Source organism: Conger conger, chromosome 2 (assembly GCF_963514075.1).
Source record: "Conger conger chromosome 2, fConCon1.1, whole genome shotgun sequence".
In the NCBI taxonomy this organism is placed as follows: domain Eukaryota; kingdom Metazoa; phylum Chordata; class Actinopteri; order Anguilliformes; family Congridae; genus Conger; species Conger conger.
In genome coordinates, this window is record NC_083761.1 from 21,665,492 (window position 1) to 21,681,343 (window position 15,852).

A 15,852-nucleotide genomic window follows, 5' to 3' on the forward strand; every position below is an offset into this window, starting at 1 on the left:
CAGGCCCCATCGGCCCTGTGCGTGCCCTGCACATTTTATGACCCAAAAGGGTAGTCAGTAAGGAAAACAAATGGCACCTCCCTGACTCAGGTCACGTTTCTCGCCTGTTCCTTCACATCCAGTCTCACTTTTTGCTGACTTAAACTTCCTGGTCTCCAAAGCCAGGGGAGGGTGTCATGAGAACTCCCAAGGACCTGCCAAGTGAAGAAGAAGGAGAAGAAGGGGGCGGGGGGGGGCTCGATGCTCCAGCCTCCCCAAAGCAGGCCGGCATTGTTCCAGCACCCGCAACCTTTCCACACAGGGGCCTGCCCTGAGTGGGCGGCCCGTTTCCTCCGATTGTTGTGAAGGACTTTGAAAGCTCGGAGTGGCAGAGCAGGAGGAGAAGCGTGGTGGGGTGGGAGAGGGTGGGGGGAGGTGACCACCGGATGTCAAATGAGGGAAGAAGAGGGGGAGGCGTTTCCGACCCTGGAGGAAGCTGCTCTTAAACAAGTGCCCGCCCCGGAAAGGCCCTCAGAATCAGGGCTGTGGCGCAGAGCTGACGATGGCGAGGGTCCTCCTGCTCCTGATAGGGTTTCTCTTGGAGGCGCTCTGTGACATCAGGGCCCGGGACCCCGAGGTTGAGGATGACAGGGCTCAAGGTAGTGCAACCTGGCAGGGCCAGAGGTTCGGGATGTATGGGCACGGATCCCCTGTCCCCGGATACGGCCCCGTACCAGGGGGTCCCAGGCACACCTATGATGGAACCCCAGAGGAGTCAGCTCACCCTTCGGGAGAATTTCAAAACAATGCCCCGCGAATAGGGTAAGTTTGGTGAATGTCTTTGTTTTTGCCACATAGATGCAATCAGGTTGTCAGATATTTTCATGAGGGACAGATCTGCAGTACTGCAGTAGATCTGCAGGGTGTCAATTCCAGTGTCATGAGCAGTGCAAGTACATTTCACCATGTGGCATGTGGAACTATGGTGTGTCAAAAACAGAATTTGGAGTAAAATACTTGGTGCATTCTGTAGTATTACACAGTAAAAAGGTGATTTAATCTTGTAATGAGATTTGATTATGTAATGAGAAAATCTTACTTTCTTCTCTCAAGTAAAATATTAGCTTGTTTTCATGTACTGTTTGCTTGACAAATGACATTTTTGTACCACAAATCCTGAAATAAGTCAAACTGCCTCACGTCATTGGCTATACTTTTGTCTTGTTTAGCAAAAAAGTAATAGACACAAGATTTTAAGTCAAAATTATAGTTGATATAGGCTTATTATGTTGCCTTATTTTTTGTGTTTGTCAGTGTATTGACATAAAAATAGGAAAATACTGGATTTAATATACATATATTCTCATGTAAGCTGTGTCGCCCGCAGGCCTGTTCTAAAAATAGCACAACTCACAACTCGCATCTAAAATTAAATTTTATTCTGTTGCTATTTTTTTTTAATCACACTTGCATTTATATAGATTTAAAAATGACAATATCTTAAAAATATGTTTATTATACATGAAGTTTAGATAAGTTTAGGTGAACTCTGACCTACTCTAGTTCAAAGGTCAGTATTGTGCGCGTGACAAAACAAACTGGTAGCCCTTAGTATGACTCAGTACCCATGAAGTAGCTCTCAGTTTCAAAAAGGTTGGTGACCCCTGCTGTAAACAGTGTCTGGTTTCACTACTACTACTACTACTACTACTACTTCTACTACTACTACTACTACTACTACTACTAATAATAATAATAATAATAATAATAATAATAATAATTAATTACTATGATATTACATTAAATAGATTTCAAGCATTGTCCTATTACAAAAAATTGTCATCTCAATTTTATTGTCAAAGGACAGTTTAGTGTCATGGTGATCTCACATGCACATAATGAATATAACGGTATGTTACATTAGATGACAACTTCTTGAAAAATCATTCAGTCTCCACAATTTCTCTCCCTTTACCCTCCATTCAGCACGCAACGGATTGCTGCTGTGTTCCGGTCTGGATATTACTGCCACATTGAAATACGTGTCCTCTGTCACATGTCTGCATGCATTCTCTCTTTGCCAGCACAAATCAATAGCAATTCACTCTCATAAGCGGAAAGCATAAAAGGGTTATATATTTCCTGTGTTGAGTGATAGGATCTGACCTTACGACAATGCTTGGGCTGAAATCCAGCTCTGGGATGTAAAGGGGAATTGCTTGTATATCGAGCCATATGAATAGCAGATACCTGTAGGTAAACAGCAACACACCAAACTTCAACAAAATCAGTGCTAATGTGCTAATGCCCAAAATAACAACATATTTTTAAAGGTAGTTTGAAAGTTGTGTTAGTGTGGTTAATATTTACATTTTTCACTTAACAATGAATGTGATGAAGAGCAGTGTGTCCCTGTAACTGTGCATGCAGACCAGGCATCACCAGCTCTGGTTCTGAAGAGCCACCAGGTCTGCTGGTTTTCATCCTCACTCAGCACTTAATTGATCAATTAATCCATTAATAAGCTGATTATACACAGTTGTTAGCTCAGTTCACCTATGGCTGTGAATGCAGACTGTGCAGCCACAATTAGTCTACTGTGCAACTGTTGGGTCCTTGATCAAGGCCCTTAACCCTACATTTGTCCAGGGGGAGAAGCCCCTGCTTAATCTAATCAATTGTAAGTTGGTTTGATAAAAGCATCAACTAAATAACTGTAATGTAATGGGGTACAGTACTAAGAGCATCCATGACAGTGAGTGTGGACTCAAAATGTCCATTTGGTAGATAGACAAACTGACTTTACCTTTTTGGTAGTCGGAGCTTCATCCTGCATCCCACTATCCCCTCCTAAATATATATAAAATTAATAAATAAATGAGTCTACAAACTGCATTGTAGACTCTGTGAAGACAGTATGAGATTATAGTCAGCTGAGTATATAGTATATATTTTATCCATCATTGGTTAAATTAGGCCTAGTCAGCATTGTGTAATATACCTAACATGGCAGTAAGTTAGTAGTCTCAAGCTACAGCTCAAAGACTTTCCAGTGTCAGGTAATGGTACCGCAGAGAAAGCTGATCTGGAGTCTGTGGTGGGCATGCAGTTTCCTTAGCCCTCTGTGTGAAAGCTGATGTTAGATAAGGAGGCGGTGGATGTCCTGCCTGTGTGCACCCTCTGATCTTGGATCAGTGGTCGGTGTCTTGACTTCACCTTTGCGGCAAAGCAGGGTGTTTTGTGTGTTAGCTGCCTGTGGGAGAAGATCCCAGGATGTGTGGTCATGGGATGGATGTCTGCAGAGACAGGAAGGAAGCCATATAGCCTGTTTGGGTCTGGCTGTATGGGACACATTTTCCATGCCATTTTTGTTTTTACAGTTTAAGACTGACTGGATTGGAGGCAACACACCAGTTTTTCCTCACCCCTTCCAGTTCTCTCATTGGGAAAGGTGGCATTTTTGGTAAACATTGTACTCTAAGCCTACTCAAAGACTATTGGTGGCTGTGAACTGGTCTACTACAGCAACTTCAGTAAACCTGGCACATGTGGACTTGAATTCTCATTCATCAGACACATTGAGGTTACCAAATTCCAACATATTTCAGCCAAAGTTACTGTGTGGGTTTTTTAGCAGCTGGTACAGCAAAATTGGTACAAAAATGGAATTAAAGTGAAAAGATTTTGAGAGATTTGAGGTGCACTATGCATGCACGCATTATGTTAGGGTTTGTAAATCAGAATCTCTCTCTGTGGAAGTATGAATTGTAGTGTGCGGATATACACTGTGACTCATGTCACTTCCTGTGGGCTTTGTGCCACACCCGCTAATGTTTTGGCAGGGCAAGTGCTAATCCCTACATAATCCAGTTGAAATCCTGGTAGTGTTCTTTGTTTTTCCAATGGTTTAATCGGTGTGAAAATGATTTATTTACCATTTGACACACACCTGCACAAAAACAACTTGGTCTGATGCAACACAAAGTCTGCTTTCATCCAAATATTTAACTTGAAGGTTGCATGTTGGTTGCATCTACTTCCCAGGCAAAATTATTTGAATAAGAAATACATTTTAATGAGAAGGAAGAAGTCTCAGTTAATTTTCCTTTCGCAAATGCCTATGGTACATGGAACAAGTGAATTAATTAATTCAAATATAACTTTTGCTTTTTAAAGGGGAAGTGGCTCAAATACCATCAAAAACTTGCAGATACATCATTTACAAGTTTGAAAATAACACATACAAATTCTGTTCATTCCCAGTGGCCCAGATAGTCATGATGATCTGTTTGAAAATCTACTGATCTCCGAGTGGAACATCTTGTCCCATACTTCCCTTTGCTTGCTATTACCCTGTCTGAATTTACCTCTGAACAACCCGGCAAAAGTAGGGCTGAGCATCATCAGTTCTTATCCGAGCACACAGCTAAAACAAGAACAGCATTCAAATGTATGAGATCATTACTGCATGGCATGGATCACAACACATAGTTTCACAGTCACTTCTGAGGTGCTGCTCCCATTTCTCCTGAAATTTTGTTTAGGGATGAAGACCCTCTCTTCAAAAAGTCGGCAGAGACCAAATCGCAAATGGCATACCAGAACTGACTGAAACTGCTAAATCATTATGTATACTGCACAAAACAATATCTGCAGGTCCCCAGAAAAAGAAGCAGTGGCTTTAAAAATAATGAGCTACTTAAATGGCTCTTTATGTTCTCAGCAAAGGTGTTCATAATATTTAAGAGTACCTTACGATACAGAAGTAATTTGATCTGGATGTAACTGACAAGATGAAAATAAAGTACTCTACTTTCCCATTAATCATTGTGCCCGTCCTTTAGGGAAGTTGTCAACAAGGTTACCGTGTCTCCTCTCCTCTGTAGAAACTGGTGCGGTTTTGTACACCAGCACATGGTCACCACGGCTGTGCTCTTGTCCTCGGAGAGGTACATAGCCAAGTCCCTGAGCCCCTGTCCCAGGAGCCCCACTGACTGCCGGCTGACCCTGTGAGTACCTCAGATTCCAGAAACACAGCTACTAGCTGTTTCAAAACATGCAGTAGCTTTAGCTGGTCAAACCACATCAAGCTGGGAGCTGGTCTGAACTGGTCAACCAGCCAAGCTGGTCATAAAGCTGGTCTAGCTGGGTATGAGGTGGTCAATCATCTAGTGCTGTTAGCTTGTCTGAGCTGGTAGTTGGTCAACCAGCTAACAGTTGTTTCAAAACCTAGCTTGAGCTATTTTCTTCAGCAGGGAAGCACACACAATCAATCTCAGTCAAATTATGTGCTGCTTTGTTCAGGTTGTTTGAAAATGGCTGTTGTCCATGTGTATGTTATCAGGTACAAGCTCTCTACCAGGCCTGTTTATAAAGAGGAGCAGAAGATTGTCACTTCTCTGCTGTGGAGGTGCTGCCCAGGTTATGGAGGACACGAGTGTGAAGTCTCTGGTATGGTGATGTCATCGAGACTCAAGCCATTAATCACAGGAGACGTCATATCACTGGATTATAAAGCAATTTTAGGAGCTGTTTTTCTTTTTCAGGAAAACTTTAAAAGCATGGGGCCATTAAGTAAAAAGACAGAGATAATATTATACAAAGACTTGAATAGAACCCTACATTTTATCATCATAAGTGAACTTGGTTGAGGTTTTAATGTTCTGGCTAAAATTAATCGAAGGTCATTTTTTCATTACTTTAGTTTTCTCTGTATGTTTAAATATATAGCAGCCCACCAGTGTCAGGGAGTAGTTTAACTACATACTACGTAGTTTAATTACAATTTACAGCAGATTGCTGGTACACTGGTACCCAACACAGCTGCCCACTAATATCAGGTTCTTCTCCTGTGGTGGCATACTGAGGGGAATGTCTGAAACAATTATTTGCAAACAAACGGTTACAGATTTGGCCTAGTACAGATTTATCAATAAATACCGCAGCTCTTAAGCTTGTTTGCTTTTCCCTAAATATGGTTTTAAATATTTCCCTACATGTTCCCTTCAAATATAGAGCCTCCATTTAAGCACTGGATGGGAACATCTTATATAGATAGACATATTTTGGGCCAGCCAACCATCTTCTTTATAGCATATACAAACAACTGGTGAAATTTGGCTTGCTTACTCAGTCAGCTAGCATGGAGTCATTCCTCCGAGTTTAGAATAAACAAACATCTAATATGGACTTCCTGTGTTAGAAATGTTTTGTAATGGTTGTAAGCAGTATAGGGAAATTGAATTTATATGAACCCCACAATGGATGAGTTACTGGGAGCTGTTGATCACTGGCTCACCTGAACCAGTCTAAATATACACTCAGTGAGCACTTTAATAGGTATTTATTAGACTTATTTTTTGACTTATTGGTATTCTGCTGCTGTAGCCTGTCCATTTAGAGGTTTGATGCATTATGTGTTCTGAGAAGCTCTTCCGCATACCACTGTTGTAATGCGTGGTTATTTGCATTATGGTCACCTTCCTGTCAGCTTCCAGTCTGGCCCTTCTCCTCTGAACTCTGTCATTAACATTGCCTACAGAACTGCTGCTCATTGGATGTTTTTTGTTTTTCCCATCAACTGTAGAGACTGTTGTGTGTGCCCTGTCTGGCACCAATAATCAAAGTCACAGTTTATTTCTTCCCCCATTCTGACATTTGGTCTGAACAACAGCTGAACCTCTTGACCATGTCCACATGCTTTTATGATTTAGTTGCTGCCACATGATTGCCTGCATTAACAAGCTGGTGTACAGGTATGCCTAATAAATTGATTACTGAGTGTATACTTGGCTCTCCAGATATGTGGTTAGTTCAAATCACATGATTGCAACTTATTTATAACCCATGGAAATAAAATATGTTCAGGAGTAGAATTTACATTCAACAGCTCATAGGTGTACAGACTGCTGGTTTGCAACGCTCCTGCCTGCTTGTACTAGTCTTTGAATTTGTGGAAACAAGGCCTTGAGAGGTCCTGTAATCCTTCAATGGGAAGCATAGACACGTCTGGGAACCACGGCTAAATTCTGCCTCCAAAAGCTGGGAAAGTAACATCTCCCTTGCCCTCTGTGTGATTTATAGTGGCAGATGCCCATACCTCGGACCCTGGGGACCAGACCTCTTGGGACCCTCGGGCGGGGCTCGGTGACGCCCAGCAGCAGGGTGGGTACACTGGCGCTGCTGTAGGATGTTTACCCGTTTGGAGCGGGAGTGCGGCCTTATCCCCGCCGTGAATGTGTCAGCCTGTCACTCTTTCCCTGTCACCGCCCCTCGTTGCGCTCTCTCAGACAAACGGAGGAAACGCCGCGCTGCAGGGAGAGGGGAATTCTGAGAAGGCGAGCGAGAGCCTTTAAATACCGCCGTGCGGAGGAAAGGGTGGGCCAGCTGGTTCTCAGGGCAACCAGAGGTATGAGGAAGAGGAACCTTAAACAGAGCTCACGTGTAAAACACGCACTCACACTCACTCACACACACACACACGCACTCACACACACAAACACACACACACACACACACACAAACACACACACACACACACACACACACACATACACTCTCTCTTTCTCGCACACACATTCACTTTCTCTCTCTCTCTCACACACAGACACAAACAAGAAACACACATACAGCAATGCACATACTTCTATGGTGAATCCATAGAAGTTAAAAGTAAAAGTTCTTTGTAGGGCAAAATGGTTATTTGTCAGTGAACTTTCACACTTCACAGAGTCTTCATAAAGAACAAAAAAATTTTCCTCTTTGGAATCTAAATAACCCTTTCAGAACCTTTTTTACTAAGAGTGTATATTTTTCTATGCACAAAATCTTATAGTACACACACATGCAGACACAGTAATCACTCTCACTCTCTCACACGCACAGGACATAGACATGCTTTCAATAGTTCTTCAAGTTCTTGGCAGTCAAAAACAGGGGGGCGGGGGGTGGACATTCCCAGGTTATTAAAGCAACACTCTCCACACCCCTGTTGACAGCACTTCCTAAACCGGAGATCCCAAGCGACTAATACTCATATCCTGCGTGATCAAAATCTACAACCACTCCACCCCTCATGCCTCATGCCCGGGCTCTGAGCCTCTGCCCACCATTTCCTTTTTCCTCACCTTTGAAAAGCACATTCAGAACTTTGCTACTGAAATGCATGATGTCACCGAAATATGGGTAATACGGGCTAAATGTGTTGCAGTTTGACCAAACCTAGCTTTGGAGTCTTCCCTAGAGTTACAACCCTCCTTTTGGACACCAAGTAACGACCAGGATTGTGTCAGCAATGGTCTGGCTCCCATAGCAGAAAGGTCTAACAAAGCATGTGCGTGTATAGAGTGTATGAGATGACAACTGAAGTGTGGGCCAAGTGGCTTCCATGGATCACACTGCAAAAGAACAAAAAATAAGTTAGTCTTAACAAGTGTTTACTTAGTCTTATATTTATATTTATACTTAAACATCACATTCCTATAATTTATTTGCTAAATGAGACAAAAAACTGTCAATGAGGTGAGAAAATGTGACTAATTTCAAGATTTACCAATGGGATGAGAAAATTTCAGTTGTCAAGCAAAAAGTAACTGAAAACAAGCTAATATTTTTTACTTGAGATTAAAAAAAAGGAACAACAGGAAACTATCAATCAGCCCAGGGCCATTTGCCCAGCGCCTGACATTTCCCTTTTTCACACTTTGTTTTGTTGTTTTATGACAAGGCCATTCTGCTCCTGTGTTTATGCTCATCTGGCATTCACAAAACAAATGGATAGCAAATGCAATACGTGCAGTTTTGGGCACATAAAAAATGGGGTGAAACCAAAAAAGGACAAAGAACTAAAAAGGTGAACATTGGCTTCTTTGCATGCCTACGCTGGCAGGCAAATGCTAGAGTGTACACAGGGATGAAGACAATCTGACAGGCATTCATGGATTTGAGGAATGAAGGATCAATAGCAATGTATCAATAGCATGATATGAAATATTATCTCTGTCTCTCTCCCTCTCTCTCCAAAGGATCTGATAGGCAGACAGAACTGTCTGAGGACCTCAGCTTGGCACAGCGAGACTTCCAGCCACAAGGAGATCATCTTGGCAACTTACCACACCCCGCTGTCTCTCCACAAGACGTCAAACAGACCGGCAAGTGTCCATTTTCTGCCCCTGCGTTTACGCTTATCTGGCATATGAAAAACACATGAAAGCATTTCAAAATCTGCTTATTTTCAATATTGCAATGCAAAGCATATACGGAATCTCGTCATTTTTTCACTCGGGCAATTTATCGAAGTGAACCATGAACCTAAACACTGGCGAGTTCTTATGTGACCATGTGTGCGTATGTGTGCCTGGGTTTGTGCATGTTTCGTTATGTGTATATATAAATGCATAGTTTTGCCATGATCCCTTTCAGCTATAATATACATTCATCTTGTATCCCATTCACAGCAGTTTCCTTTCTGAGTAGAAAGTAGGAAACAAGCAACTATTTAAAATCCCTATAGTAAATCCCCTCACAAGTGAGGACCAGATGGTGGTAATGAAGTAAGCGACCCTGCTTTTGAATGACGAAAGGTGTAAGGACTGTTGGTGAAAATGAGCTTAAGCGGACTCTGATGCAATACATTAAATAGCAATTCATATATTCACATACAATATTGTACATGGTCCCTTTCTAAATAGGGAATAGCAGTAAAAAGCACAGATGAGGGCAAGGGTGGGGAGGTTGGTTGGAATCCATCCTGGAAGCCATTTTGGGATAAGGATACACAAAAGGAAATAAATGGTTCTCACACCAGGGCTGTCTATGACAGCTTATACCCACCTCTGTAAATCAGTTGGAATCTTCTGCCTCGAAGGTGGAAAGAATGGGACTGCATGCGTGATCATCATGCTCTTTGCGCCCATTTTGGCTGTCTCTTCCAGGTGAGGGCCGAGTGGGTGTGGCCTCAGTGCCTCTCCCTGCCCCGCCCGCCTCTGTGACCTCGCCCCTCCACCACACCACCGCAGCGCTGATGGCTCAGCTTTACCCCGTGCTGGACAGCTTCAACCACACCCTGAGGCGGCTGTCCCTGGAGGTGGGCCGTCTCTCCCACGGCCTGGCTGAGCTCCGGAGGGAAGAGAGGGGTGGGGCCCCGCGTGGAGGAGGAGGAGGAGGAAGAGGAGGAGCGAGAGGCCACAACCTCGAGGCCCGGCTCACGGAGAGCACCAAGCAGATGGGCCAAGTGAGGGCCCTGCTGAGCTCCAGGCAAAACGAGCTGGAGGGGCGACTGCAATCCCAGCATGCTGTGCTGCACCACCACCTGACTGCCTTCAAGGCGGACGCTGACAGCAAGATTGAGCAGAACGAGGTGAGAACAGAGAAGGCTGCTGCTTTGCTGATGGCCATTGTGTAGACTAACATGAGCCTGACACAGAACCCCTCTCCTGATATACAACATTATTTAAAGCAGGGATCATCAAATTGCTGGTCCTCGAAGGCCAAGACCTGCTGGTTTTCCACCTTCCTTTTACCTGGGAGTCAGGGGTGAAGACTGTCTGGTCAATCATGAGCGCTAATTGATCAGTTAATTACCAGGGAGAAAAGAAAGCCATCGCTGGATTTGGATTTGACAACCAGATTTTGTTGAATCCTGATTTAAAGTCTTGCCTGTAGCATAATGGTTAAGGTACATGACTAGGACCCGCCAGGTCAGTGGCTCGATCTGCGGTGTAGCCACAATAAGATCCGCACAGCATTGCTCCAGGGGAGGACTGTCTCCTGCTTAGTCTAATCAGCTGTACTTCACTCAGGATAAGAGTGTCTGCCAAATGCCATTAATGTAATGTAATGTTATGGCCAGATTTACGTATATATGAAACTCGCAGTGCAAAATGCAGCCTGCTGAGGTTATGTTGATGTGGTCACAGTTTGTCTGAAATTAACATTTTATTTATGAAGGCTACAGTTAATTTAATAGTTAATTTTAGATTATTTTGTGAATATTTTAGCTTAATCTGTGATTTATAATCATTTCTTGCTTGGGGACTTGAAATAATGCTTGAATGCAATGATTCTCTCTTTGAATATTCTAGGACCATGCCAGTGTCTATTATGGCTGGTAGTTCACTGGGCAATCATAACATCATATATAGTGCCATGGTGCTGGCATGAGGATGGCTTTCCCTTGGAAAGAGTATTACTCATCACTGCCAATGTTGTGCTTCTGCTCTTAGTTATTTAATTAGCTCAATCATATCTTTATATGGCCTCACAGCAAGGAGGTCCTGGGTTCGAATCCCCGTCGGCCGGGGCCTCTCTGTGCGGAGTTTGCATGTTCTCCCCGTGTCTGCGTGGGTTTCCTCCGGGTACTCCGGTTTCCTCCCACAGTCCAAAGACATGCACGTTAGGCTGATTGGAGAGTCTAAATTGCCCGTAGGTATGAGTGTATGAGTGTATGAGTGTATGAGTGTGTGAGTGAATGGTGTGTGTGCCCTGAGATAGACTGGCGACCTGTCCAGGGTGTATTCCTGCCTTTCGCCCAATGTATGCTGGGATAGGCTCCAGCCCCCCTGCGACCCTGATCAGGATAAGCGGGTTCAGATAATGGATGGATGGATGGATATCTTTATATGACATTTATATAAGTACTGGTTACAGCCGAAGACTGCAAGGGTATCCAAAAGACTTTACTGTGTTCAAGTACAGGAGTGAACCAGTGTAGCTTATAGAGCTATCAGATAATTAAACTAAGGTAATTGGTAGGAACAGAAACCACCTTGCAGACTGCCCTTCCACAACCGGAGTTGTACACCCCTGCATTAGATGTACAGGCCAGAGGATAGGAAGTAATTTACCATCCTGGTTGGATTTAGTCAAACAGACATAATGAATGTGAAAACCTCTGTCCCGTTTAATTCCAGGCCAGCCTTCTGTCGCTCAACGCAACCTTGGCAGAGGTGAGGCAAAAGCAGCATCAACTGGAGGAGACGGTGCACGGGCAGGCCGATGGGAGCAGAGCTCAGCCTTGGCAGGGAGCGGCTATGTGGAAGGCTATAGGGATGCTGGAGACCAATGTGTTGAGCAACACCAGGAACGTCGCCACCCTGAAGGAGAAATCAGACCGGGCAGCCCGTCACCTCGGGGACCTGCAGAGGGGGCTCCGGAGCCTGGAGGGGAAGCTGGCCCTGACGGGACGCACGTCCCAGGACCACTTCACCGACACGGCGCTGGACGTGGAGGCCGCCAGGGCGGCAGTACTGGACAGGGTGACCGAGCTAGCCAGCAACCTCACCATCCAGGGGCAGCAAGTGAGCGAGATGGAGTCTGACCTGAGGTACCTCCAGGAGCGGCTTGACGGTGAAGGTGCCGCGTCGACCTGTGACTGTGCCGCCATGGTGAACGCCATGTCCATCCTGCGGCAGGACATAGCCAGAGCCCTCGAGGTGGACAAGGAGAACCGGCAGGCCTGGGAAGAGGGCGCCGGGGGACAGTACCCCTGGGAGGGGGGCTGGGACGGCTCGCTGAGCGGCCTGCAGAAGGAGCTGAGGCAGGTTCGGGAGTCCCTGTCCTTGGAGCAGGACAGGGGCAAGGCGGCAATGCTCAATGTGTCCCGGCTGCAGGCGGCCCAGCTGCTGATCCAGCAGGACATCCTGGTCCTGCTCCAGAGGGACGGGGAAAAGACCAAAGAGATTCGCCGCCTGTCCGGCTCCTTCTCCTCACTGCTGAAGGACGCCATCCGCCACTCAGAGGTGCTGGAGGTCCTGCTGGGAGAGGAGGTGCTTCAGTTTAAGGAGCTCCCTGCCCAGGAGCAGCGTGAGTACTCCATACCCCTGCTCAGGAGGAGAGTCCTGCTCGCTGAGGAGCAGATCAAGAGCCATGCCCTGACCATGACCGCTCTGGAAAGTCCGGTCATTAATGACGACCCTTCAGCCGCCCCTTCAGAGAGGTTCAAGAGAGAAAGCGATGTGGTATACAGCTCCGAGGACTACTCTGTCAGTGACTTCTGGAGCTTGGGGAGAGAGGTGGAGGAGCTGGAGACCAGGATGAGGCAGCTGGAAGGTCAGAGTTGCATCTCCCGCTGTTGTAACTGCACCTCACACACTCATGCTGCTGCCCCTGCAGGCCTGGAGGTGGAATTACAGGATGAGGTTGTTGCGCTACGCAGGGGGTTGGAGGATCACCTGCAAATGTTCCGGAACATCTTTGGCAACATGGATGGCGGAACACATCCCAATGGCACGCTAGACCTGGATATGTTGTGGGCTGCACTGAGAGGGAAGGAGGGGAAGAAGAAGTTAAAAAAGCTGAGAAAAGACAAAGAGAGGAGCGGCCATCTCAGTGCAGGGATGGTTAACTCACGCAACAAAAGGGAACTCACCCCAAAGACAGAAGGTAAAAAGAAATTCACTTTGGTTTAGTATCTTTGTTACACATCCAGAATAGATATAGATCCTTTATCACAAAAGAAGGGAATTTGTAAATAGCAAGTCACATAAAAACAATGTACTGATGCACAACATTTATTCAATAAATGGAAGATGAATACTTCCAAGATGTGAAACCAACCATTAAGTCATATCCAAAACTCATAGAGGGATATCTGGAATATACTGCATAGACGAGACCAGGAAAGCTCTGACAAAGGCCAACAATAATTTATGGTGTATATTTTTATTCAAGCCACAAGATAACTACATACCGAGGGCCAATAATAAGCCACTAGATATATTTGAATCACTGATTTTCAGAAGTGGTAAAATTTTCTCATTGAACTTGAACTAATGTAATTCTACCATTTGATGCAGTAAGAATATAATGACATTCAACTAAGTTGTTCAAGACAGCCTCCTTGTGGGGCCTACAAAAACTGCAAGAGCATGTACAAATGAATATATTAACTAATATATTAGTGTTTCAGTGTACTCTACATGACTATAAAAGACAGTAGCACTGTAAAACGGATTGTTCAACATAAATCATTTGTCTTAAGTCATTTCCAGGTTCTGTTCACGTACATTCAACTCAAAATATTAGAGCATCGTATTTGGAACATCCTAATATAATTCACATAGGCCTACAGTATATTGTTATAGATTTGTACCTAGATTTTGGCTAGGTCATAGCCTAACTATGACTGCTCTCGTCTAGGACACAGTGTTGCCTTGTGTTACAAGCTAGTTTGTGTGTACTTGGTCACTGTTGCATTAGTTCCAGGTGTTCACAAGTTATCGGCCATAGGTGAGAGAATCTTGCTCGGGCAGGCATTTTGAACTTGTCTTTTTAACCTACCCCTACCCCATCTCTCTCTCAGACCTCTCTCAGTTCCCGGACGCCCCCATTGCTTTCCTTGCCAGCACCCATGATGGCACGGAGCGACCTGGCCCACTTATCTTCGAGAGAGTGTCACTCAACCATGGACAGGCGTACTGTCCGGGAACGGGTGTATTTCGAGCGCCACACGCAGGGCTTTACCTCTTCCTGCTGACCTTGGAGTTTGGTCCAGGCCCCGCAGTGGCCATCCTGAAGCGAGAGGGGGCGCCAGTGGCCACCTTGCGGCAGGGACCTGGGGAAGCGGGCGGGGCCGCTACCAGAGTTTGCACCCTGGAACTGGGGCAGGGGGAGCAGGTCACCCTGGAGCTGGTGCAAGGGACCGTGGGACATGGGAACCCACCAGACAACACCTTTGCAGGTCTACAGTTTCTCAGGACCACCTGAGGAGCAACCACCTCAAGGAGTGAAACCCAGCTAACACATAATGTTCTCACAATGTTACTGGTATGTTCTGTCAAAGTTATAACATTGCCACTATGTGGCAGCACCATTGTGAGAATGTTAAAGGCTAGCTGGATATAGTTTATCCTTCAAACACTGACCCAAGATCAGCTTAATGCCTCGTTTTTTTAAAACCCCGTCATTTTGTGTATAAAGTTGGCTACTGAATGAGGATTAGCGCTTGGGGACATCCTTGGACTGCTGCCATACCACCATAATGATTGTGCATGTGGGATGGGCTAATGCTTTGGGGTATCTTCTTCTAGTATTCACTATACCTTACCCATGTCTTTCAGGCACAAGCCCATTACATGGCTTCAGGTAGTAACATCTTTAATCTTGACTGTATATTAGAAGCCAGTCACTTCCCCAAACATGGGTACTATACGCACCAAGGCTCGCCGAGCACCGCAGTCCTGAGTCTTCAGGAACGAAAGAGGGTGGGGGAGAATCAGTCTGAGGTATTCATGGTGCAATGCTTTTGCTTTCCAGCAGATGGGGTTAATACCATATAATGCTGACACTTTGATGATGCCCACTTTTGTACTAATGGTCCTCACTCCTGGTTATTACTCAGCACTTCATTGACAAGTAAAGCAGTAAAATTACACATAGTTAACTCTCTTCACCTGGTTTCTTAGGTCTGAATTGGTTGCAGATATTAAGGTGAAAACAAAAACCAGCACACCCAGTGGCTCTCCAGGGCCAGGAGTGAGGAGCACTGTTATAAACTATATCTACAAAAGACTGATCTTTCCTAAGCACCATAATATATTTATAGTAAACATCATTCTGGTGTAGATTGCAAATAATTGTTTCATAAATATTTTTAAATACACCATTGCTTGCGTTTTTTCTGCATCATAGTATGTACATTTAATGCACTTTTCCATAAAACTGCCTGGAGGACAATGGGGGCCAGTGTAAAAAGTGTTCATGGGTGGAAGAAACACGTAGCAGGACTTTTACATTCTGACCCCTGGAATATCAGAGTCCACAGCTGTGACGGTGACATTCTACATGTAGTCTTCATCAAGTAACAGTAACAACATGGCTGATGACAATCACCTCCTTAATAAACAAATGCATTTTTGTCTTCCACCCAACATGCAA

The 15,852-nt window shown here is 44.8% G+C and overlaps 1 protein-coding gene across 1 annotated transcript; it reads left to right on the forward strand.

Moving 5' to 3' along the window:
* The first annotated feature begins 440 nt into the window (after window positions 1-440).
* On the forward strand, window positions 441-15,577 carry LOC133121100 (multimerin-2-like). Its single transcript, XM_061230389.1, has 8 exons — window positions 441-801; window positions 4,866-4,988; window positions 5,324-5,430; window positions 7,063-7,143; window positions 9,003-9,178; window positions 9,905-10,336; window positions 11,889-13,359; window positions 14,279-15,577. Exons 1-8 carry the CDS (start codon window positions 542-544, stop codon window positions 14,680-14,682), a joined length of 3,054 nt encoding a protein of 1,017 aa, XP_061086373.1. The 5' UTR covers window positions 441-541; the 3' UTR covers window positions 14,683-15,577.
* The last annotated feature ends 275 nt before the right edge of the window (window positions 15,578-15,852 follow it).